General features: G+C 42.6%; 3 protein-coding genes across 9 annotated transcripts in view; 1 reads left to right on the top strand and 2 right to left on the bottom strand.

Moving 5' to 3' along the window:
• The window catches only part of nyap1 (neuronal tyrosine phosphorylated phosphoinositide-3-kinase adaptor 1), a 33,449-nt gene extending 24,319 nt beyond the window's left edge, over window positions 1-9,130 (bottom strand). For 2 of the 3 annotated variants that reach the window (XM_086179000.1, XM_086179003.1), the window contains exon 1: window positions 7,869-8,404. The gene's annotated coding sequence lies outside the window, so the exon portion shown is untranslated. Of the gene's footprint in view, window positions 1-7,868; window positions 8,405-9,047 lie in introns of those variants that run through there. The other variant, XM_086179001.1, reaches the window with a different exon arrangement.
• Window positions 9,131-9,285: 155 nt separating this feature from the next.
• Window positions 9,286-13,711, top strand: mogat3b (monoacylglycerol O-acyltransferase 3b). 4 transcript variants are annotated; one of them, XM_086226085.1, is made up of 8 exons: window positions 9,286-9,372; window positions 10,889-10,979; window positions 11,195-11,302; window positions 11,493-11,563; window positions 11,824-12,028; window positions 12,791-12,965; window positions 13,052-13,236; window positions 13,307-13,711. In XM_086226085.1, exons 2-8 carry the CDS (start codon window positions 10,898-10,900, stop codon window positions 13,459-13,461), a joined length of 981 nt encoding a protein of 326 aa, XP_086082211.1. In that variant the 5' UTR covers window positions 9,286-9,372; window positions 10,889-10,897; the 3' UTR covers window positions 13,462-13,711. The 4 variants fall into 4 exon arrangements, with proteins under 4 accessions (XP_086082211.1, XP_086082210.1, XP_086082212.1 ...); XM_086226084.1 differs by having other exon boundaries at window positions 9,352-9,428; XM_086226083.1 differs by lacking the exon at window positions 9,286-9,372 and adding an exon at window positions 10,434-10,493.
• Window positions 13,712-14,285: 574 nt separating this feature from the next.
• Window positions 14,286-23,008, bottom strand: srrt (serrate RNA effector molecule homolog (Arabidopsis)). Of its 2 annotated transcripts, none has more exons than XM_086227067.1 (20): window positions 22,990-23,008; window positions 22,388-22,508; window positions 22,064-22,192; window positions 21,835-21,981; window positions 21,230-21,418; window positions 19,560-19,729; window positions 18,854-19,035; window positions 18,664-18,777; window positions 18,424-18,583; window positions 18,197-18,345; window positions 18,049-18,110; window positions 17,877-17,955; window positions 17,133-17,324; window positions 16,872-17,045; window positions 15,799-15,952; window positions 15,364-15,557; window positions 15,056-15,206; window positions 14,855-14,950; window positions 14,659-14,758; window positions 14,286-14,526 (listed from the first exon to the last, which is right to left on the bottom strand). In XM_086227067.1, exons 1-20 carry the CDS (start codon window positions 23,006-23,008, stop codon window positions 14,451-14,453), a joined length of 2,658 nt encoding a protein of 885 aa, XP_086083193.1. In that variant the 3' UTR covers window positions 14,286-14,450. The 2 variants fall into 2 exon arrangements, with proteins under 2 accessions (XP_086083193.1, XP_086083194.1); XM_086227068.1 differs by having other exon boundaries at window positions 18,430-18,583.
• Between the last annotated feature and the right edge of the window lie 717 nt (window positions 23,009-23,725).

The raw sequence follows: 23,725 nt of genomic DNA, 5'->3' as shown, positions 1-23,725 counted from the left end.
GCTGTCCCTGCCCCAACATGACAAACCTCATACATTATTCAGCAACAATTAAGCGAAGCCCAATAGCCCAAAGCAAAACAGGGATCAGCTGAACATCCCCGTGAACTCCACATATGATTTGCCTCACTGCAGCTTGCAGTTAGCTCACATTGTATCTATCTGGAGCTACAGCATTCCAACTGTTTCAAAATGTATGGAACCTCAGAGTGGCCGAACAGAAAACGGAAATAAGGGCCAGGTTTTATTATAGCGAGTGCTCGATTTTTGCTCCCATATTTCATTTGATTCTTTCCTGTTTTTAATTCAATGTGGACAACAAGCTACAAGGCATATTTCAAGTTCAAAGTTCAACATTTAAAAAAAAAAGCAAAAACTTCATTCTTATACATTATAAATGAGGTAAACTTCGCACATCAACTATTTGTTTGATAAGAAGCACTATTCTGTAAAACGCTGATCTGTTGCACTGGCTTTCACATGTTTATGGTGCACAGAAGTAATTAAAAAACTTGGACAGAAATAAAAAAAAATAGAATAGAAAATTCTATCTTTCACAAGAATTTTGAGCAGTCAAAAGTGGTATTTTTTTTCTCCATGTATTGCTGGGAGATCTAAGATTACCTTAGATTGGGATCAGTCTCAATCTCTGGCAAACTCTCCTGCATGCACAATATGGGTCTCCCAAAATGTGATGTTTACATCGGCGAAAGAGCAACGCTCTGTGGTGCATACAGGCTTGTTGGACAGAGAAGAGAGGAAAGTGCTCTTATTTACCCCAGACTTCCATCTTCATGTTTATTTCCTGATACCTGAGGAAACCTGGGGATGATATTAGCATGCTGGTCTGTCTTGCCTCTGCTCTTTGTGTCCAAAGTGGACAGCAGAGCAGAGAGACTACAGAGAGGGTGATGTCAGGTGAGTTAACGACGCTTGTTGCATGCAAAAATCCAGCAACAAAAAAACACCTATGCCACAAACGCAATGTTAACACCCACTGCCTCTCGTCCATAAAGCTGCTTAGCCTCTGCAGATTCAATTGGTTGAAAAGGAATGACAGAAAGAAAAATATATTTTTCAATGTCCAGAATATTATTTAACTCATTGAATTTGTCTCCAGGAATTGAGAGTGTTCATAGATTGATGTTGCTGCTCTAGAAAGACTACGATACATGAGGAGGCACCAAAACAACCAGGACCACCACTGCTGAGAAATCCCATTTGATATTGTTAGAATAACCCTGCCTGGGCACCTGAGTCACCTTTCCCCCGTTTGACAGATGGAGCAGAAGCGTTGGTGCGGTTAACAAGCCAGGTAGGCCACAAGTGGTCTTCCAACATTTGAATCATCCCACTCCTTGTGCGCAAAATCCCCCGATAAGCCAGTCATAGCGTAGGTTGCACAGGATAAGCACACACATGCCCACACACACTCCCACTCATTCATTTCATTACACACAGATCATCTCGTGGCCTGTCCCAATACATTCACCAGCACCTCACTACAAGAGATGTTGTTGAGGCACAGGAAAACAGAAAAGTTTGAGAAGGTTGTGTGCTAGTTTAGGTATAAATCACTGCTGCCTGTAAACACGTTGTATATATAAATAAATTCCCATTAGAGAGTTGTTGATAATCAGTGCAGCAGACATTTCGAAGAGTAGGTTAAGGCTCCGAACGTCATGCTGAAAAACAAAAGAAGCGGAGAAGAAAATGTACAGTTTCACTGGACCTGTAGATGTGATCGGCAGCTTTCCAGCTCAGGCTCTCACATGCACAACGTCTATTCCTGTCATCCCACTGTTTCCTGTGCTGACAGCGATGAAATCAAAAGCTACTAACTGTGGCAAATGATAGGTGACAGAAGATTGCACTCTGCAGGCTGTGTTTCCCACATTGCAGTCTTGTACTTGGTGGGACACACGGCCAAAATAGCAGAGGTGAAAAAGGCCTCTGAACAAGTTGATTGTGAGTGGCTCGTGTAGCCACTTGATTCAGCTCCCATCCAGAATCAGAGTACAACTCTTGCACAGGTGGTTTAAGTCTTAACCTCATAAACATCTGCTGCAACTGTTCTGAAATGTCTTTCTGATGTGCGAGGGATCGTTGGTACAAATAGAATGAATTATTGTGCGCCGTAACTATATCTGTTGAAAAAAGTGAAAGGTGTATGTAGTGTACAGTTGTATTCTGTCGTTCTGTTTGTCGCTCTATACTTCGAGCTGCTGTAACATGCAAATTTCCTAAAGTGGGATTAATTAGATTTCAATGAACTCTCCGCTGAAATTTAATACAGGGTTATTTGATAATACAAATAAATTATGATCACAATTAATCATTTAGAACTAGAGGGCACTTTGATGGCATGTACCTCTGCAAACCAAAGCAAACTCAACCAAACCCAAAGCAACAGATCAGCAACTAAATTTTATGCTATTTCCTTCACTCACGTGACACCACTCCATCAGTTTTGTTCAAGTTTGACCAGTGAGTTTTAGCATAGCGGCATGGCTCAGAGGTCGAGTGGCCGTCTAGCAACCGAAGGGTCGCTGGTCTGATCCTCACTTCCCCTAGTGACCATGTCTAACCCTTAGCAACATTCTGAACCCCTAATTGCTCCTGATGGCCCTGTGACGTACTGGTGACCCGTCCAGGGTGAACCCCGCCTCTCACCTAATGTCAGCTGGGTAGGCTACAGCTCCCCCACAACCCTTAATGGATAAGCGGTATAGAAAATGGATGGCTGGATGGATGGAGTTTCAGCATAATCCAGCTAAAAGTCAGACAAACGAGCACTAATGAAACATGACCTCCCACGCCTCCACGGCAGAGGAAATAACTGAATTTGGTGTGTTGATTTTTCTGTATTGGTGACAAAAAAGAAAGAAAAAAAAACAGGCTTTTTAAACCTTTGGCATCTTTGTAATCAGCGAGTAAAAATTTGCATCTGCCGCCACTTGTTCAAGCAGCTGGGATCCTTTTTCACTACAAAATGAAAATTGCCCTGACATTTGCAGCACTTTAAGGTACCCTGCATTCAGAGTCGCTTTCACGTTAGCGCGTACAATCAGGTTCTGCACACACTGTTGCTGAACCCCGAGGTTTTTCTGGTTCAAGTTGACCTTTAGGAATCCCAAAGACAATGCATTACCACAGTGGGATGCTTCCAAGACCATTATGTTTCAGTTCCATCTATCCGCACAGCACAGACATGTTGGGACGGTGAGGTTTGTGCGGCGTTTAAGGGCAACATAAATTTGTTTTTAATTCTCAACCCCCACAAACAACACTCACCGCCTGACTCAGTAAACATGTTCCAAGGACTTTTGAAGGTCTTTAAGATTTATGTGGCAAATTAACTGTGAACCAGTGTGGCTTATTTATGCTCAATTGCTCGATCATGTTTAATTCAACATAGAGCTACAAAGTGCTCCTCTTGTAGTTCCTGATCTTGCGAAATAATGTGCTGAAATTATGACACTGAAATAAAATCGCAAAAAAATAAATGAAGCAGTTAACGAATCAATGCATTTCTCGCTGGGACGTATATTAATATTTATCTACGTGAAGAGCCACCCAACTTTACGTTAACAGGAGGCGATCAACGCTGCTTGACAACACGACTTCTATGCCAACAAGATAGGAGTAACTGTTGGCTCCCAACCTTATTTATTTTGCATGGTACCATGCAAATGACTATGAAAGGAATAATGAGGGGAAAACAGAGGGGAAATGAACTAAGATGAGTTGCCTCAAGGAAATCATTACCACACATCATTACTCTTGACTACACACTTCAATGAGGAGCGCTGAAAGATGCTTACCATCCAGAAAAAAAGCCCTTAAAAGTAGTGTTTCATTCGAATTTCCACTGGTCAGTTTGGCCGTTTTCCATGCAAGATATTTTCCTGTCATACAAGGGGGCAGAAATATTAAGCAGCAAGCGAGCCAACCATAACCAATGAGTGAACCTCTCTGGTCATTTGTTGAGCAGAATAATCCCTCTCCCTCCTCCTCCTCCTCCTCCTCTTCCATCTTGTCCATTTAAATTTTGCCATGCTGTTTTTTTTTTCCCCCTTCAGCCCCTGCACTCAAGTGCATGAGACAAAGAGCAAGACAATCATTTCCAAAAGCGGAATATATGCCTCTATTTAGAGCAAAGGAATTCTGAGTCCGAGACATAACTGGAAGAGTCCAATGAGATTCAACTCTTTTTTTTCTTTTTTTTTTTAACTTTCTGTGCATGAGTAATGACCCAGAACAGACAGAAGAGAAAGACGGATGACATCCAACAATGTCTGAGGCTGGATTTGTACCCAGGCCATTGCTGGTAAATGGCATGGCCTTTAATCAGGCAGCCACCAGAGAGAACCTTTACTTTTACACCTATTTATAACTTAACAATGTGATTGACTCAAGCCCAGGAGAGAGTTGCTTTAATGCATCAGCAGCACAGTAGTGGTGAGGACATAATGTTCATTTGAAAGAGCCCATGAAATTGATCATTTTCGCTTGAACATTTGGATTTCATACAATTAATAATGATAATTAAAGCCAGACTGATTACCAGAGTGGCTGATATTGGCTTATCATACGTGTGTGTGTGTGTGTGTGTGTGTGTGTATTTGGTGACTAAATCTGCCTAAATGAAAACATTACAGAAAAAAAAAAAATTCAGAATGTGAGGCAAGTATTGTTTATTCCAAAATGGGAAGTGATGTTACTGTTCAGCACACCGATGTGTATCATTCTTGGATTGATAAAGTTTATTCTTAAACTGGAAATCATCAAATATCTTTGTTACAAGTTTTTGACATCCACATATGAGGATTATTAAAAAATTCATATCAATTTTTTTGGTTGATCAAAGTTCTTTATATTATCAGTATCTGCATGGGCCCCAAAACTCCTGTGCTGATCAGGGCAAATAGTGCAATACAGCACTTTTCATTGTAAGCGTAAGATACAGTAGAACTCATCAAATTTGGATATATTTGAATCAATTTAACATCGTTTTGACGCATTCAGGTTTAGAAAAGGGACGTCAACATGGCAATTTTCAAAGTAATAACAGTTCTTCAGAAGAAAATTGTATTTTTTTTTTTTTTTTACTAAATCCAGTCCTCGGGCTTTAAAGCACAACCAGGACATTTAAGCTACCACTGTTTCAACGTATGAATTATATTAAGAAAAAACAAAAACCAAGCTACTTCACAGTTTCTCCTCATCTGTGGGCTGACACAGACATGAACAGACATGTCAGCTGAGAGGTTGGTAACAGAAACCAGTCACGTTGCCATTCTGCAGGGACAGAGGGCAGATCCATCATGTTTACTAGCGTGATGGATATTCAGCGTATAGGGAGAGGAGGAGAAGAGTGACAGGAAAGTGCTTAATCCCTCGTGGCTGTGGGCAAAATTGACGCACTGAGCTAAAAAGTTAACAAAGTGAATCACCTCTCCAACTATAGGAGCTTGAATGTTCACCTGCACCTGTTGGTTTGTGTGTCAGAATCACCAGCAGCAGGATCACTTTAACGAACCTTGGTGAGGGACAGAGCATAGGCCAAGGAGGAAACTGGGGCAGATCCATTTAACACTGGCCTTGGCAGAGCTATGCACTCTCTGCACTCCTCTCTACTGTGATAATCCCAGGACAGATGAAAAGTGTGTATCCACAAAGCCAGAAGCAGAAATATTGTTTTTCCAACTGGTAGCAGCCACTCTGATCTATGCTGCAGCAGAAACACTCCTCCACTGTCATTTCTGATGTCAGAGCTCTCTGACGGAGCTGAGAGAAGCAGTACGGCAAAACTACAGATGGAGGAAGAGTCTGATATAGCGAGATACGGCTTTCTGCAGAGCTTTTGACCTGCCGCTCCTAAAACTTTATGGAAACAATCTGTTTGCGGAAAATTCTTCGCAAAAGAAAAAAAAATCCATTACTGCTCAGCCAGACAGGGGTATACACTACACTGGAGAAATGGGCTGAAAATGTCAGCATATGCCACGTCCGCCTCGCATCCATCAGTCCCCCGCTGCCTCTCGTCCCTCCCCATCAGTCCCTCTCCCCTCTGGTCCTCTGTGGGCCTTCAATTGCCCTCTCTGGAGCCACTCCATCTATTTGTGTTTGCAATCATACAATCCGAATTCCTCATTCTTTTAAAATCAGACATGATATACGCTGCTGCTCACAGCAACTGAATCATCCACTTCATGAAAATGTATTCAGGATCTGTTCCCCATCACGAAATGGATCCTGTGTTTTCAATCGATACACAACTGCAATCTCAATTTCATTATCTCCCAATATCTAGCTCTACATTTCATTTTATTTCTGTAGGGTAAATCCTCAAGGACTAAAAGGTTCCACTGAATCATATTGCATCTGACTGAGCTGCCACTTGGAGTTGCTGTTCCACCATTTGGTCACTTTTGTGGACTGAATTCAGGATCACCAGGTGAGCGCAACAATAAAAATTAAAAAAAAAAAAAAAAAGGTTGTGCAAACCCCAAATTCTTTCTGCATTCAAGACATGTTGCTCAGGATGTGAGGCTCACAGCCTGCACTCCATGACCCCACCATCAAAGCTGCTCTCCTCTATAAAGCCTTACCCAACACCAGACGCTCACATACAGCGTTTCCTGCTTGTATGTTGAGATAAACTGAAACTCCTGCAAATTATAGGAAGTCGTATCCAGCTCCAAGGTCAAGAGAGGAATCAAACACAGCAGGGCATCGTCCATGAAGAAGCATTTATAATACATGGGTGTCACATTCTTGAATATATGCTTACATGTTTGTTTTAATGGATTCAGAGAGAGAGAGAGCGAGAGCGAGAGAGATTTCAGAATAAAATGTCAGACCAGGTCAAGGAACCTTCTCTGGTTAAAAGCTTAAGTTTTGTTTTTTTTGTTTTTTTTTGGGGGGGGGGGGTTTAAAGCCTTTAGTGGGGTCATGAAGGAGAAATCTCACAATATTTGATGCTCCTTTTGACTGACTGTCACGCCCGGAAATTAACAGAGGAAGAAAAAAAAACAAGAGTGTGGAGTAACATTAATCACTCGTGTAATTCCCAACCCTGCACCTCTTTCGGTGATCTTAATAAAGATACAATTTGGGATGCTATGGTTGCTAATGTGTGTTCATCTGATAATGAATATATTTTTTTTTTTTTTTAAATCAAAGCATAGATATAGCTCCAGCTCGTCCAGACGCGCCAACATCCTCACCTGGCTGCGCACGCGAGCACACGCACCCACCCACACACACACACACACACACACACACACACCGAGTAAATACCGCCCTTTTACACATGCAACTCAAGGCTGCAATATTCTTATACTGATCATCAGTGAACATGCAGATGCTGACCATCCAAGCCATGCAGACCCATAAAGCCTCCCCTGACCCCGCTGTCACCGTGCTGCCTGCTGGATGAAAACGGCGTCCATGCTCCGTCCGGCATCACCAGTCAGCTGATGGAGGCTTGTTTTTTAGTGAAATATTTATCAGGGCTTGTCACGACTTAACTTAAACTCGGGCTGTGAGTGACACGGCGAGGCTCTCGCTCCATATCTGTACATCTCGTCTGTATTTGGGGCTTGAATAGGGGCCTTAGATCCACCAATAAGGGCTGTGGGGCTTCAAGGTTGAATAATTCGGTTTGTGCACACAGAGCCGTTCGCTGTCAAACATCTGCTCCGGAGATTTGGGTGTAAAATAGCGCCAGGCCCTGCGCAATACAGCATCCTATCCTCCGCTGCTAATTAGGCATTTTTTGACGATGACAGCTGGCTATATAGGCTAGATGATGTAAGCAGCTGATTTATGGAGCAAAACATGCAATGAATGAAGGTGAGACCTACCTTAGGAAGCAGGCAGCCTATGGCTGGCGCAGAGGTAGACTATGCCGAGAGCCAGCCGCTCAGACTCGTAAAAATCAGACAACAACAAAACCACGCCGGTTGTTGATGACACAGCTGTCTTGGTAGACGGCAGGGGAGGAAATAAACCCCTTCCCAGATGTGTCAATCGACGGTGAGAGCAAGACTCAGATATTCAAACGCATTTCACCGGATTGACGCCTTTTCTTGACATAAAAGCTCTTCCATTTTTATGATAAACAGCGCACTGTAGCCTACTACCGAGGCTGGCTGGAAGAGCCCGGACGCTGCTGCTGCCGCTGTTCGGAGATCTGATTGAAAACCATGATGCAATTCAATGCGACGTTACCAAACACTCGGCTTAAAAAGGCATCCCTGTATCTGAGAACCACCACCTCCGCGATGAAAACATGCTCGCAGCTCCGGCATGAGCAGGGAGGGGGGGAATTGACGTCAAAACAACAAAAATGCGCAGATGTCAGCGCGCGGTGTTGGTTCAAGCGCTGGGCATCCTCACACTGTATTTGCATCCATATTAATATTCATACAGTACTTCCTGAGAGAGAGCGCCAGTTGTTGTTGAGGGTAAGAGGGAAAAAAACATCAGGGGTGTCATTGAGTCCAATATTTCCCTTCAGCAGGACTCATTCAGTGACCTTATGGATTTTTATTCCACCAGAGCCTCATACATGTCCTACAAAACACACACACACAAAATAAGGCAAACTGACATATCTGAGAATAAACCGGCAGAGTGGTGTAATGGGGGATTAAATAGAAATAAACTCGCCATTAATCCAATGTTGAGCACAGACAGTAACCCTGGATATTGGGGACATTTGATTTGGACTGTGTGTTCAATTAGAGCTCCATAACGCAGTTGTGTGGGTTACATATCAAAACATACAGATGGAGTGTTTAAGAGGGAGGGTGTGAACAAGTATTGCCAACACCCCCCCTGAAGTCTAGGAGGAGGTCATATAGGGGAGGAGACAGTTCTTGAGAAGCATCTAATCTGGTGAATGAGAGGAATCTTTGGACCATCCTGTTATAATAAATCATGAGCAGAGGTCAAAGTATATCTGACTTCATCTCAAGAATACAGGGGAAGATGAAAGTCCACGTTCACGGCAGATTAGTGACTCAACTCTCTCCACTCACCTGTGAAACAGAGCAGGAGCGTATACGGAGGACATGTTCCAGCTTGTAAAAAAAAAAGAAGTAAAAGTTAACCTAAAAAATACAAACCAGAAAATGTTTTTTTTTTCAGCATACATCATTATGAGTCTTAAGCTCCTGTTAGACTGAAACGATAAGCTCCCTCAGACACCACACACACACACACACACACACACACACACACACACACAGGTGTGGTCAGTGGTGTTGATGGTGACACAGGTGGAGGTCATGATGTTAACGATGGCTGGGTGCTCTGACATGTTCTGCTGCTGCTGCTGCTGCTGCTGCTTCTGCTAAATAAACGGTACGGAGTCATCACTGATAGCATCATAACTTCAACCTGAGCAAACGTCTGCCGAGGTAATTTTGTTTTTAGAAAAATAAAAATTGAGGTGTTTAAATTTTCTACCGATACAGTTGTCAGTCCAACTGTCAGTCTTCATGTCATCAGCCGAAGGGATCAGTCAAAGCAATGAAAGAGAAACAATACGGAGAGGTGAGGAAGTGAGAGGGAGGAGAGGCGGGACTTCCCCTCTAGATGGGCTTTGGGGGATCAGAGGAGCTGTCCATGGTACTGACTGGGGTTGTGCATGAGAGGTGATGCCACTTTAGAGGAAAATGTATGCAAAAGTCTCTGATTTACATTCTTGCTGGATTATACATTCAAAATATGAGGAAAAAACACCCGGATGCTCATCATAACAATCATTTTCTCTTTTCTCTTTCATACTGAAAGTGGTTCAGGGGCAGAATATCTTAAATTTCTGACAGGCTTGTATTGTGAAACTTCTGCAGGAAGTGCTCGGTTGGACTAAAAGTAGCTTCACACAGAGATGTTCCACTGATCTGAATCCATCAGTAAGCATAAACAAAATCTTAGTTGAATCTATTGAAGTATTTCAGGATAAACTAGGAACTGATCTGACCCTACTAGACTGAGCAGCACAGCTGAAGAAAACAAGGGAAATTGGGATCACTTCATGAGAGGGTCTATAGGGAAGTGGGGTTTTTTGTATTATACATGTTAAACCTCATACTTTAAAGGAAAAATGGTGCTAAAATGGGCATATTTGAGCTTCTTGAGGTTGAATAACAGCAGCTGATGAGAAGGACACACAACCTGATCAGTGGGGTGACAGAAAGACGAGACACGATGACACCGAACCAGCCTGGAAGTCACCGCACGTCTTCTCTCCTGAAGATATTTTTACTCAACACAAAGAATATCTTCTAAAGACACACTGTATATTTTATCTGTGACACTGATCGCTTGTGTGGTAAAAAAATAAGCGGTGGGGGTGGGGGGGGGGTGGATTTGTTATCTTGGAAGGTTTACATGATCTGGTCAAAGTGCATTCTACGAGTCCAGGTGGAACCGGTGAATCTGCTTCCTTTCAAATAAACCGTGGAATAAACCAGAATAAGGTAAAGCTGTATGTTTAGCAGAATGTTCATTAAATGCGTTTAGATTGTCGTGTAATGATCTTTAGCCAACGGCGTTCCGCGAATTTACAAGCTCGTCTGCTGAAAGTTTTATTTGTGAGCAAATCAAAAATCCCTCTGTCTGTGTTTGCCTGTGAGCTTGTTCATAAGTGAGTCATTTGATCAGGCTGCTGGCTGAAGTTTATGTCTTCCCTGAAGGCAGATCAAGAGAAGCTGCTGTTCTGATTACTGATGAAACATTCATAATAACTTTATCTCAGATGAGACTTTTATTTTTATTTTCTTTATTTTATTTTTTTTTACAAGCATACAAAATATCCCTCATATACAAATCACCTTTGTTGAATGAAAATCTTGTTGATGAAAACGGCCTGCAGGTTGCAGGGATGGTGAAAGAAAAATCTCAGTGGAAGGAATTTATAGAGACATTGAGTGTTCTACAATGGGTACTGACCTTCCTCTTCTTAGGTAAGGTCTAAACACATAATCCCATGGGACTATATATATATATATATATATATATATATATATATATATATATATATATATATATATATATATATATGAATATTTTTGCTATAGATGCAATATCACAGGTTCACTGTATCAACAGTGTACACTGTATCATCTGTACCTGAGCTGACGGGGACTCCTGTACTGTCCCTCTGGTCGTCTCACATCAGGGGTGTCCTGCCTCACCTTGATGGTGTGTCTCATGTTTACATCCCTGTGGTGGCTCTCCGTTCTGCACTTCATTTGGCTGGCGGTCGACTGGCAAACTCCTGAAAGAGGTAAAGACAATGCAAGTATGAAGGAAAATGTCAAAATAACTGGAAACAAAATTTGCAACGTGTAGTCACGTGCATTGAATTTTTTGTATAATTGCTGAAAAAGTAGGCAAACCAATACACGTAGTGTTTAAAGTCTTGTTAGTAAGTAGCATGGAACTGGGACACCCTGATATTCTGCTGTCTCTGTTAGGGGGCAGGAACAAAACATTTGTGAGGAGGTGGAAGGTCTGGGAGCACTACAGAGACTATTTCCCCATCAAGGTAAGATTGCATCTTTGTCACATCTGATCTGGACAACCTCTCACCACCTCTTTTGATTCATTTTGCTTATTCTGGTTCTGTGGCGATTGTTCAAAGCAGATTTGTTCCATAGTTTGTCATGAGCATTTTATTTTGGAGGTCTTTTATCGCCATAATCCATTCCATCACTCAAGAGTTCAGGTGGAAGTCTCTAGTATTAAATATCTAGGATGAGACGAACATCAGAACCTGCCTGACACGCCGTTAACGTTCTCGTTCAGCTGGTGAAGACAGCCGAGCTGAATCCAAACAGGAACTACATCCTAGGCTGTCATCCTCATGGTATAATGAGTGTTGGAGGGTTCGCGTGCTTCAGCACTGACAGCTGTGGCTTCGCTGAAGCTTTTCCTGGGATGCGTTCTACCCTGGTGGTACTGGCAGGACTCTTCAGGATACCGCTCTTAAGGGAGTACATCATGAGCGCAGGTATTGATCACAAGCGATCCAGCTGGTTGAAAGAACATCTCTGCCTATTAAGTCAGTTATTGAATGTGTGATGTCATGTCTTAATGTCGAGTAGGATTTTAAAGGAACCCATCAACATTTTGGAGGAAAAAAAAAAAAGCGCTTATGTGGCATGCTAAACATCGGAACCAAACAAGAAGACGCCTCTCTCCTCTGGGCGTGCAGTAGAAAGCCAGCCTGCTAGTTAGCTTTGCATATTGAATGGAAGTGGATGGGCAGGTTAGCATACCTCCTTCAAGTCATCAAATGACTCATCATTTTGTATTCAGACACATAGACTGAGCTACTCTCCTGACAAAACTCTTGGTCACAGTAAGTTCAACTGGAATGTCAAAAGCCCACTACAACCAAACAAAACACTTGCTGAAGACTAGAAGAGCGACCGCTGCTTCTAATCATGGCCGACTTAATCAGAGAGGGCGAGGAGGATTCCCTTAACTTCCTGGACCTCACCTCTGTGAACCAGTGCACAAAGAGGAGGAACTGAAGGTTTTGAAAACTGAGCCACTGCAGTAGGGGTATGCTAACTTACCCATCCACTACCTTTGGATTAAGCTAATTCGCAGTCAGGGAAAGAAGGATATCCCTCTTCTTGTCTCGCTCTGAAGAGGGTACCAACAGGTGCATATTTCCCAAAGACGTGGCGTGCTCCTTTAAGTCGTCCAGAATATTTTACACCAGACCAACAAATTACTTCTTTTTTTTTAAATTCTGTTTAATCAGACATTTACCCAGTAAGCAAACCAAGCCTAGCCCACCTCCTCTCAAAGCGTGGCAAAGGAAATGCAGTGGTGATAGTGATAGGGGGCGCTGAGGAGTCCCTGTCGTCTTCTCCTGGAGTCAACACTGTGGTCATGAAGCAGAGGAAGGGATTTGTGCGAGTAGCTCTTGAGCACGGGTGAGGAGACAGGAAATAACAGAAGTCAATGGGTATCCCACTACTCACGACTGGAGTCTTTTATATTGTGTGCTCATCCTCCTCAGGGCTGACCTGGTGCCAGTTTACTCATTCGGCGAGAATGAACTCTTTCGGCAGGTAATCTTCTCAGATGGCACTCTGGGTCGGAGGCTACAGGACCTGTTTAAGAAAATCATGGGATTCGCCCCGTGTCTGTTTTTGGGTGAGCGCTTGCTAGTGCTGCCTTACAGGACCCCCATCACCACTGTGGGTGAGTATTAGCGCATACAGATAACTCCCTGTACTGGGGTCCTTCTATTCTAACACTGCACTCCTTCCAGTGGGACGTCCCATCTCAGTGCCGAAGCGTGTCCTACCTACTGAGGAGGAGGTCAACCACTATCACAAACTTTACATGGATGCCCTGACTGAGTTATTCCATGAGAATAAGATGAGCGTTGGACTTCCTGAAGGTCACGAGCTCCGGATTATTTAGACGTTTCACTTCCATGTGAAATCTGTGCGACTCCTTCAATGACAGCTCACACAGATGGACCAGATCTGTGTTTCTCCATTGTACTGTACCTTTGGATTATATATGAAAATATTTCGAATTAATATCTCAGATTATCATTGAGATGCAAGCATTTCAAGACTTAATGTCTTGGTGAGCTATGGTTGACATGATGTTATCAACACTGATGCACTGCTAATGTGTTGATATAAATCCAGATGAGTAGGATGAAGGGAGCTTGTTTCAAATAAACTATTGCTCAAGATTCAATTAAATGTTTTTTTTACTTTTTTGGAACAACAACAAAAAAAAAACAAGTATGGCCTCTTTTTTTCTTGCTTTACTCATGTAGTATAAAGTAAGAGATGTCAGATTTGGGCTTATTTTCACCAATAAATGTTTTGGACAGTTTGCAGCCATCAGTTTCAATGTACTGCAGCCATGCTTGTGTAATTCAATGATTCGCCCACTAGAGGGAACCCTTCCTCCCATCTGCACCAAATATTTCACCAGAAGTGGTGTGGGTTCAGAAATATCCTCGCCTTGAAGGCACATGAGGACACGAGGAAAGATTTTTTTTGTACAGTTAGCAAAAAATTGAAGGTTTCCTCCCAACAAAACATCATTAATCAGTGTGTCTTGATGACTTAAATACTCTATTATTAATCCGTCTTCCATAAACAAAGACCTTATTTATGGATTGATGTATGGTTGATCAATGATTTTGTCCTATCAAGTCTGCCTTTGTATATTTTCCTTTTTTGTACTCATTCAAACACTTTGTTTGATACATCACTGAATGCACATTAATGTTACTGGATTACAACTTTATTGAGCAACAAATGTGGCACAAACGCTTGTTTTAGTTGCACAATAATTACAAAAGTAAACAATTAGGAAAAGAAATTAGCTAATCACTACACAAAGCTAACAGATCACATCAGGGGGAGCAAATGGAGATTGTGCATCTCCTAAAAGAAGTCCATGTCATCAGGTGCGTCCAGGTCGCGATACTCTATGATGTTTCGTGGATCACCTCGTGACATTCTGAGACAGGTCATGGTGTAAAAGGAGGACAGAACAGGAATAGAAATCATCATGAATACAGGAGATCACTTTTCATAAGTAGAAAACAGATGGGCCAGAGCAAAGTAAAGGTCACACGTACAGTGCTCTCACCTGATGTTGCGTGGCTTCCCCAGGTAGCCACCTTGTCCACGGAAGTTGTCATAGTTGCCTCGACCTCCTCCAAACTGGTTCGGGGGATAAGGAGGTCCACCTGCAATGACGGATGCAAAAACAGCGACAAAACTGAAGCAAACTAAATCGGCAGCTGCTATCCAACATGAGAAAAAACACTAGTCACAGAACATACCGCCATAGCCCATCAGCGGGGGGCGAGGCTGCCCGAAGCCCATTGGACCCTGAGGGCCTTGAGGAGGGAATGGCATGCTGGGAGAAAGTAAACCTGCTGGACAGAAACAAGCAGTTCACTTATGAGCTCATACGTTTGTGGACTCGACATCCAAGATCCATTCATAGAATTGTGTAGACCAGAATGTGGTGTCAGCCTGACCTGGGCCTGGAAGAGGAGGAAGTTTCATCTCTGGCAGCGACGGTCTCTTAGCATCCATCAGGAAATTGTTGAAGAACGCCACCTCCTTTTTTACTTCTTCAATTTTGTCCCCATGTTTGTTCAGGATGTGCTTCCGTACAAACTCTGGGCCCTTGAATTGATTTGAGATGCATTAGATCTTATTTTCATGGCACAAGAGGGCAACCAAACACCAAATGATCACGACTGTAGCAAGGCAGGTAATGTCCTCTAATACTTTCACAGAGCAAAGATGACATCCCAGAACATTTAGTTTGACAAACACTTACCTTAAATTTCTTGCCACTGAGGGGGCAGAGCCATTTGTCCTTTCCCAGCTCCTGAGTGTTGGCAGACACGAACTTCTCCACCTCCTCCTCGGGGTCTTTGCGGCCCATCTTCACCGCCTCCTCCTCGGAAAGGATTTCTTTTAAACTAAACAAAGGACTCAGCTTCTCCTCGAACATCTTCTGCCATTGTTGCACTAATTGAGAAAATAGCAGTGTTTCAATGGAGTATCCCACGCAAGGGCAATTGTTCATTTAGACTTGCAAAATGAATGATAACAATGCCCCTAGTGTGCCATTAAAGTAAGTACAGGCCTTATTAGTGCTCATCTCCAGCTCGAAGAGCAAGAAGAACACACATTTTTTTCCTATTAAACAGTAAACATGTCAGCGATCTCTCTTCCCAGTGCTCTCCTCCACGTTACAGAAGAGACTGACCTTCTCCATGCGTGATGCGGTTGGGAGGGATGGGCCCCCGTACATGGATCATACCACAACGATTGGGCATTTCATCCTCGCTGGGGTATTCACAGGTGTTGTAGTAATCAATGGAGTGAACAATGCGCAGATACAAGATCAGGCGGTCCAGAACCTGCATCAAGCGGAGGACAGAGACATGTTGAGAAGACCGAACATGTAGATCATTTGGTAAAACGCTGTTTTGGTCATCCGTTCAAATGACGGGAGTGGTCCCTCAAGAACACTAACATTGGAGATGATCTGACGAAAACTAGTTTTTGATCAATTGTTTGAAAGCTGTTTGTACTTCAGATCCATGAATATTTGTGCTTCTGTTTAACTGTCGAGCAAATTTATAGTTAACTGTGAATCTGTTGCAAAAAAGGAAATCCACATGTGCTTCCACCAACTGGTTTGGAGCAACAGTGGTAGAAGCAACATTACACACGACTTTGGACCAAAGAGTAGAAGTAGTAGTGCTGTCTTATCATCGGAAAGTGAGACAGTGAAGTTGGACAAGTTGTTGCAGCTCGTACCAGCTAGTATTGGACACACGGCGTGGTGCCTGGTGACTACGGGTGCATTTGGATAGTCTGTTTTGCTTTGGGAGGATCCTGGCTGAGCGAGCTTCAGTGCTTTTTATGTTGGCTCTTTCAGCATAGATTACATCACCTTTTCCTAAAGGACAAGGCATCCCAAATAATACCTTGCAATTTTGAATGTGTTAAACTAAAACTATCACCACAACCAGTGGTGAGGAAAGCAGATCTCCTTACCACGTTACCTTGACCCCGTGATGTTTTCCAAGGGGAACAAGGAAAAGCTGATAGGGATAGGAAATAAGAGGAACTGAGTGACCTGATTTAAAGATTATGCTATGTCAGAGCTTATTTCAAATAAGGGTTTCTAGCTCCCATTTTGTGTAGTTGTTTTTCAGAAAGCTAAAATAAACCTAGTGTGAACATTAAAAATAAGAACTTCAAAACTGAGGGCGGTTTATTTCATTTCGCAGCAAGAGCCGACCAATGTGGTCACCCCAGCGAGAGGCCAACCTTGGCTAACTTGTCATCCCTCTCCACGGTCATCTCTGCAGGGTTTCCTTCCTTGTTGCTCTCCTCAGCATCCATCCCACTCGCTGAGCCCAGGAGCTCCTCCTCCTCAGCGCTCACCTCCTCTATTAAGTAATCAGTGATGTTCTTCAAGATGGGATTCTGACGTGGCAGTTTCTGAAGAGGTATTCAAGTTAATTATGTAAAGATGGTTTTGGGACATTTGGTTTGAAACTGTGCGGACTTGCAAAACCGCGTCCTTACCTCTGAGCTCTGCCCCTCGTCCTGGGACTTGGCGCACCACAGATCTCCTTTCTCGTCTAAAGCATGAATGAGTTTAGCAGCTAGCTTGATGTCATTGCGGAGCACCTGCTTGTGCTGCGTGATGCCATTAACATTACGCACCCGGCGAGCCAGGTCTCTGTTCACCCCTGGTGCCAGTTCACAATCCCGCAGCTGTGAAGTGTGGAGAGTACAACAGAACTTTTAAAGGCCTTTACTGCAGTTTGGGGAGAGTTCTCATATCCCACCAACAGATGCAACAGTCAATAAAAAGGCTCATTAAGTCCAACATGTTGACATGACGCTGCTCAGATGCAACTCTTACAGCAGCGTCGCCATTAAATAAAATGGCGAGGAGGAGGAAAGCAGACGCCTTTTCATTTGATAGAAATAGTCCACACAAATAATAGCACATTTCTACACCTGAATACAAGAAAGCCTTCATGCATTTACCTACTATTTCATGTCAAATGGTGGTTTCCCCGTAATGCAAATTCTGGACAAAAATGTACACACCAGGATTTGACAGCTTGGTTTTCATTTTCCATTTTACTGACTCTTTTTGCACTGAGGAATAATATTTCAAAAGAATCGTCACACATCTCATTTTACATTTTCATCCCTGTCCCTGAAATGGCCCGTGCTTTACAGTCTATATTCGTCTTTAATTAGGATTCTCAAAGACATAAACATTTTTTACTGACACAGACCAGGAGGGACACTTACACGAATGTTCTGAAGATTCCAGCAGACCTCTTTGATGTTGACACTTCGGTCAAACGTCACCCAGCAGCGCCTGAAAAACCTGCAACAGCACCAAGTTTATTTCATCATTTAGTCTCTGCCAGTAGACAATGTGGGACTAACTGGATCCCACAACCCCCAAGCATCATTTCACCTGCGTTCTGGATGAGGGTCAGCCAAGCAAACACGTAGAAATCCGGGGTAACGCCGGCACAGCTGACACAGGGGGGGGAAAAAACAACACCCAGTCAGGATGAAGGCTTGTTATTAATCTGTGGCATGGCCTCGCTCGGTTAACTCACAGCTATGATCTCAGCCTTGGAGATAGAGGGAGCGATGCTCCTCATGAACAGAGAGCAGGTCCTGTGGAGGGGTCGCGGCCTGGGAGCGTCGTCTTTGGGCTTCTTTTCTTCTTTAATCTCCTCTTCAGTATTCTCCTTTGATTTCACCTCTTTGTCATTAGAGGAAACAGCTGGTGAGGGGAAATCTTTTTTATGAAAAATAAAATTATATGAATTTCCTTCCTAACCTTCACCTTCATCTTCTTCCTCTTCCTTCTCTTCCGCCTCTTCCTTCTTGACAGATTTTTCGGAGCAGTTGGAGTTGGAGTCTGACTCGGAGTCAGAGTCACTCTCGGAGGCACTTGCTTCATCGTCACTGTCTCCACTGTGCAGCCTCTTTCTTCTTGGCTGGTGAACGAACGTTAGAGCAATGAGAGGAAGTCCAGTCATTTTCAGTAAATATGTTCGGATGATGAGGCGAAACAAACCTTCTTGGGTTCAGGCATTTCTTCTTTGGTGGCTTCTTTCTCTGCCTCCTCTTTGATGTCATCCCCTTGCGGTCCAACCGCAGCCCGTTCTGGTCCGGCAGCGTCGCCCCCCTCCTTTGACACGGTTATATGTAAACAACACAGAGCCTCCACAGCTTGCCAGAGACCCACACACAACCACCTACAGTACCTTCTCATCCCTGTCTTTCATCACAGGTTTGCGGTCTCCATCCGACATTTTGAGATCATCTCTCTTAGGAGGTTCAGCAACACCTGAGCCAGACGCCAACTTCTCCCTTTCCTCCTCTTCTTCAGATGGCAGGTCCAGGATACGAAGATCATGATCTGTTCCACCTTCCATCTTAATCACAGCTGAGGGCAGGTAAGAGAGGACATGATTCAGGCCACGGTTTCCATTCTTTAGCTAATATGGAGCAATCATTAGTAATAAAGTCTCCAATGCATTGAAGGCTGTGAAATAGTCTTCCAGGACTACGTCATTACCTTAAGAGGAAGGAAGGGACATGCTGCTTGAGCATTGTATTTAGCGTTTTAGTTTCTTGTTCTTGGCTCTGGTAACACGGGACTAGTTTTACCTCCAGAAACCTGAACATGTGTAACAAGTGCATCAGCAATATTTCACAAAACATTCATGTGATAATACGGGGGTTCATGCTTTAGTTTTAGTCCCACACAAATGTGAATATCAATGATTCCACCAGCTAAGCCGGCCTCACAGCCAACAGCTGCTCACCTCACCTACACTCTATCAGAAGACGGTTTCATACAATTTAACAAATTTTTTAAAAAGACAGGAATATAAATCATCATAAAATGGGAGTGACATTGGACATTTTCCTTGCTGTATTTTGAAGTAAAAAATAAACTCTCTTTACCAGCATCGAGAACCTTGATGATGGCAGGCGTTTGTTCGATGTCCAAGGAGACACTATCAAACCAGCTGTTCTCCATCAGGAACATGAAGACGTTCTGGCGGGTGTGGAGGGCACTCTGGGCCTCGGCCTTGAGTCGACTAGCCTCATCTGGATGGTACTTGGACCTGAACCTGTGTCCGGAGTTGGTTTCCACAAAAAAGAGTGGAGAGGGAATGACGAGGGTCGGGATGAACGGGATGTAAAAGTTAGAGAACAAATGCATAGAGTTACACTGAGATATATGTTGTTTCTGCATAGTAGAAATTATTTTCAATAAATCTTTAAAAAAAAAAAAAACATTTTAAGTTGAGATGGTTGGGTTCTTTGTTGGAAAAAATTAAAAATGCCAAAATCAATCAGTGGAATTTCAGTGTATGTGCAGATGACAATTATAATAGAAGTTGCTATTTTTGTGATTTGCATAGCCCAGTCCTCGTGTCAGGTCTCTCGGTATGCATGTGTAGACTTGGATTTTTATGAAGTATTATTGTACATGATTCAAAACTCACCAAAAATAAAGAAAGCACAACAGAAATGATCAAATTAAGCATTCACACATTAATTGAAAATTGTACATAAAAATGTTTAGCATTGAGTAGACTACAGTTACCTTTTGTTCTGCCAGTTTAATAACAAATAAATACAGAGAGGAGTCCCTTCTGTGAAAATGCGCTCCACTTCACCCCAATGGTGTGTCTGTACACACAAATTCGGTTTTGGGATTTGATCCAAATATAAAAAAAAGAAAATGGTGTAGAAAAAGCAGAAAACAAGAAAACAAAAATCTCCACGCGCGGAAAGGTTATTAGACTGTCTATCTAAAATCCCTGGTACTGTGTGTCTAAAGGCAACTGCATTGTGCGCAGTGCATGCCCTCGCTGTCTAAGACCGATTCTTGCGGAGTTCCACTTTTTCTTCAAAAAGCACGTCGTCAACGTAGTAGTGGGAATGAAGGGAGGAAAAATGGGTTATGGCAAAACAGAACAATTTTGCATGATACCTGTGGAATAAGTATAATAAGCATTAACAGGAATTACACAACTGTGAAATATGCCAAGGTTAAAAGCTCAAAGTAAAAAATCAACCCAAACAATGAGAAAGCCTTTTTGTTCGATGAAATGTGTAACTTTTAGTAGACTTAGTCTTTCTCTCGCATGATTGGCACCATATTACTCTGCTGAGTCATTTTGTCAGGCACAAATTTTTCTGAACACATCCGGAAGGCTTCTCGCAATTCATAGAACACAAATGAAATCAAACAAATAGAGGTCGACTCTGGGTTGATTTTCTATCTTAATAAATTTCAAACACACGTCATTAGTAAGCAAGTCTGCAGAGATCACGGGCCTGGTCCTAGGATTCTCATCGCAGTGTTCAAATTAACAAAATACTCGACATAAAATATAAGTAACTATTATGCTACAGGGTATGAATAGCGCTCCACTAAACACCAACCACAGGACCAGGCCCGACCTAACAGCTATCATCAAAACAGAAACTGAATCTTAAATAATATGACATAAAAGGCTATTACAATTGGTACAGCTTAGGTGACAAAAATGATGAGCGGTTAAGCTGAAATAAAATGTACTAATATTCATAAAATGTAGTAAGGCTGATTAAGATCGTACCACTCTTCATCTTTATGAGCCAGAAAGAAGTCCTGCATCTGCTGTCGGCGGAAGTCAATCTTGTACTCGTTGTAGCGTTTAACTGCTTCAGTCTCATCCACAGAGTCATCCAGAGACAGCAGGAACTCTTTAAAGGTCTTCATTATTGGAGGGGGGGGCCCCAAATCCATGTCATGGATGTTTCCCAGCCTGTCAACAAGGAACCAGTTGGATGGCATCATGGATCACAGAGTAATAAAAGATGTGTCCTTAAAAAAAAAAAAAATCTCAATAATCATTTCATAAATATTGAGGAAGAAACTCAACAGGAAAACAGGAAACAACAAGTCAAACTCTCCAGTTACATGCACATAATTACGGTCCAAGTTTACTTTCTTACATTTCACAGGAGTAAAAGTGATGGTAAGTGCTGCAGATATGCACATGGCCTGGAGACAGTACTATGACTGACAGAACCTGTAAAGATGGTGATTGACTGAAGCTGCTGTCATGACTCAGGCTGTTTATAAGAGTAAAAGTTGAGGAAACTGTTGGGAATTGAATGCTATATTCTTAAAAATGGAGAAAGCGATCCCATTTAATCTCAAAGCTCTTTCAACTCTTACCTTGCTTGAATGGGAATGCCATGATGAGGCTGCATGAGGTGCAAGTCAGGGTGGCCCCAATGTTGTGGTGGGCCATAGCTTGGTCCTCCTCCGCCACCATAGCCCATGTCATATCCACCCCGGTAAGGGTCTCCACCGTGGTCGTCCCTGCCAGAGGCAGCCAGGAGAGGTTAAGCTAAATCAGACATGAGCTATGAGGATAGAGAATTATAGCTGCTGCTGATCTCACCAGTCTCTTCTCATGCGTTTCTGCTGGGGACTCATGTCATGTCTGGGAGGTGTAAATCTTTCCCTACGACCTCTGTCATAATCCCGGTACTCTCCGCGACTTCGCCGTTCCCTGCCCCTGTCCCACTCCCTTGCAAATAGAATGCAGAAAAACAAGAGAAACATGACATGGTGGCAGGGCACTTTAATAAAGAATATTTCAATCATAAGGTTACAATGAGAATGAGAACAAACAGCCTATTGCTGCCATCACTTGTAAGCTTATCCATGTTTGAATGGAGCACCTGGTCGGTGGCTGCTGGTCTTTCAGAGGTCAGTTTCTTACCTGTCGTTCCAGTCGTCTCTGCGTCTGTCCTCTCTCTCTCTGGAGCGGTCGTAGTCACTCCTCTCTCGTCTAAACTTGTCCCTTCTCCTGCGATCGTACTCATCATCACTGTCTCCCATCTCTTCGAAGAGAGAGAGAGAGAGCAAATAGTGGATGACGAAGTGAGATTGATGTGTTACTTAAAACTGTGCTCATCAGTTTATCTTCGAAACCACGCTCTTCTCGTTACAAAGGGAAATTATGAAAAGTGTACGGTCTTCTGTCACGTTATGCGGTGTTTACAGTGAACACTCGAGCAAAAATGGCACAAAAACGCAACGGTAAAGCGTTAGCTTGGAGTGCTAACATCCCTTCCACAGGCTTTAACAACGCATCTATAAACCTGAGGGCTACCGTTCATTTTCAAGTTATCAAATAAATGAGCGTAAATACGACTATAATGATTGGTATAAATATGTTGCTTCTAAAATCTAGACGAACTGAATTTCTGTTTGTAATGTGTGTTGGCTAACGTGATCAAAGCTTCTACGTTACCCAACAGTAGCTAACAAGCTAACACACGTTCGCAAGATATTATACCTTCAATTAGTCTTAATACATACTAGCATTTTTCAATATCATAGAAAAAAACATTCTGTCAGTTCTTGTGACAACATATGCCAAGCAGTAGGATACAGCAAAAGAAAACACTAGAATACCTGGACAATTTATGACTGCTTTGAGACGATTGTTCGTACCTTCCTCCTCGTCTCCTTCTCGCTTCTAGATGACGAGGAAACACTACGAGGCAATAGCGCCACCAACTGGTGTGGAGTCCGGATGCAAATTATATTCTGTATGCAAAGACGATTTATTGGGTTTGAAATGAAAAATAAAACTAGATAAAATGTTGCCTGCTTTTTTTATGAAGCCACCATTCCATCAAATTTTAATATTTTGATGTCTCATTTATTATCTTATAAATATATGTAAGAATTGTTGTTCCAAAATTAACATGAAATATGTGGTAACTTTTGAACCTTTGGGATCCCTGCAACAATTTAAAACAGTTTTGCTGCATTGTAAAACCACATTTAAAATGTAACAAACAATTTTTCTTTTCACTAAATCCTTTCCTATCTTGATAACAGATGATCTCCATGGCTTTAGTCGAACCCAAGCTGATGGATTTTTTTTTTTAATTATATTTGGTCTGAGAGTCCTTAGTTGCTCAACAATTTATTATCAAACTTCTCTTTCAATTTACTGTCAGATTTAAAAGGAGACTGTTGATGGAAATATACAGAGAATCTATTGAGGCCACACAACTTCATATACAGCAATCGCAAATAATCAGAG

This window comes from Aulostomus chinensis, chromosome 15, assembly GCF_037954235.1.
Source record: "Aulostomus chinensis isolate RoL2024-O1b breed Wild chromosome 15, RoL_Achi_v1.0, whole genome shotgun sequence".
NCBI classification, from domain to species: domain Eukaryota; kingdom Metazoa; phylum Chordata; class Actinopteri; order Syngnathiformes; family Aulostomidae; genus Aulostomus; species Aulostomus chinensis.
This window is presented reverse-complemented; position numbering and strand designations above follow the sequence as displayed.

Excerpts from the sequence above, each read along its gene's own strand:
- mogat3b (XM_086226085.1), top strand. The coding sequence starts at position 10,898 with ATGGTGAAAGAAAAATCTCAGTGGAAGGAATTTATAGAGACATTGAGT. Across the intron at positions 11,564-11,823 it reads GAGACTATTTCCCCATCAAG|CTGGTGAAGACAGCCGAGCT; the intron begins GTAAGATTGCAT and ends GTTCTCGTTCAG. Across the intron at positions 12,029-12,790 it reads GGAGTACATCATGAGCGCAG|ACATTTACCCAGTAAGCAAA; the intron begins GTATTGATCACA and ends CTGTTTAATCAG.
- srrt (XM_086227067.1), bottom strand. Across the intron at positions 21,982-22,063 it reads AAACGCATGAGAAGAGACTG|GGACGACCACGGTGGAGACC; the intron begins GTGAGATCAGCA and ends TGCCTCTGGCAG. Across the intron at positions 18,584-18,663 it reads AAATGCCTGAACCCAAGAAG|CCAAGAAGAAAGAGGCTGCA; the intron begins GTTTGTTTCGCC and ends TTCGTTCACCAG.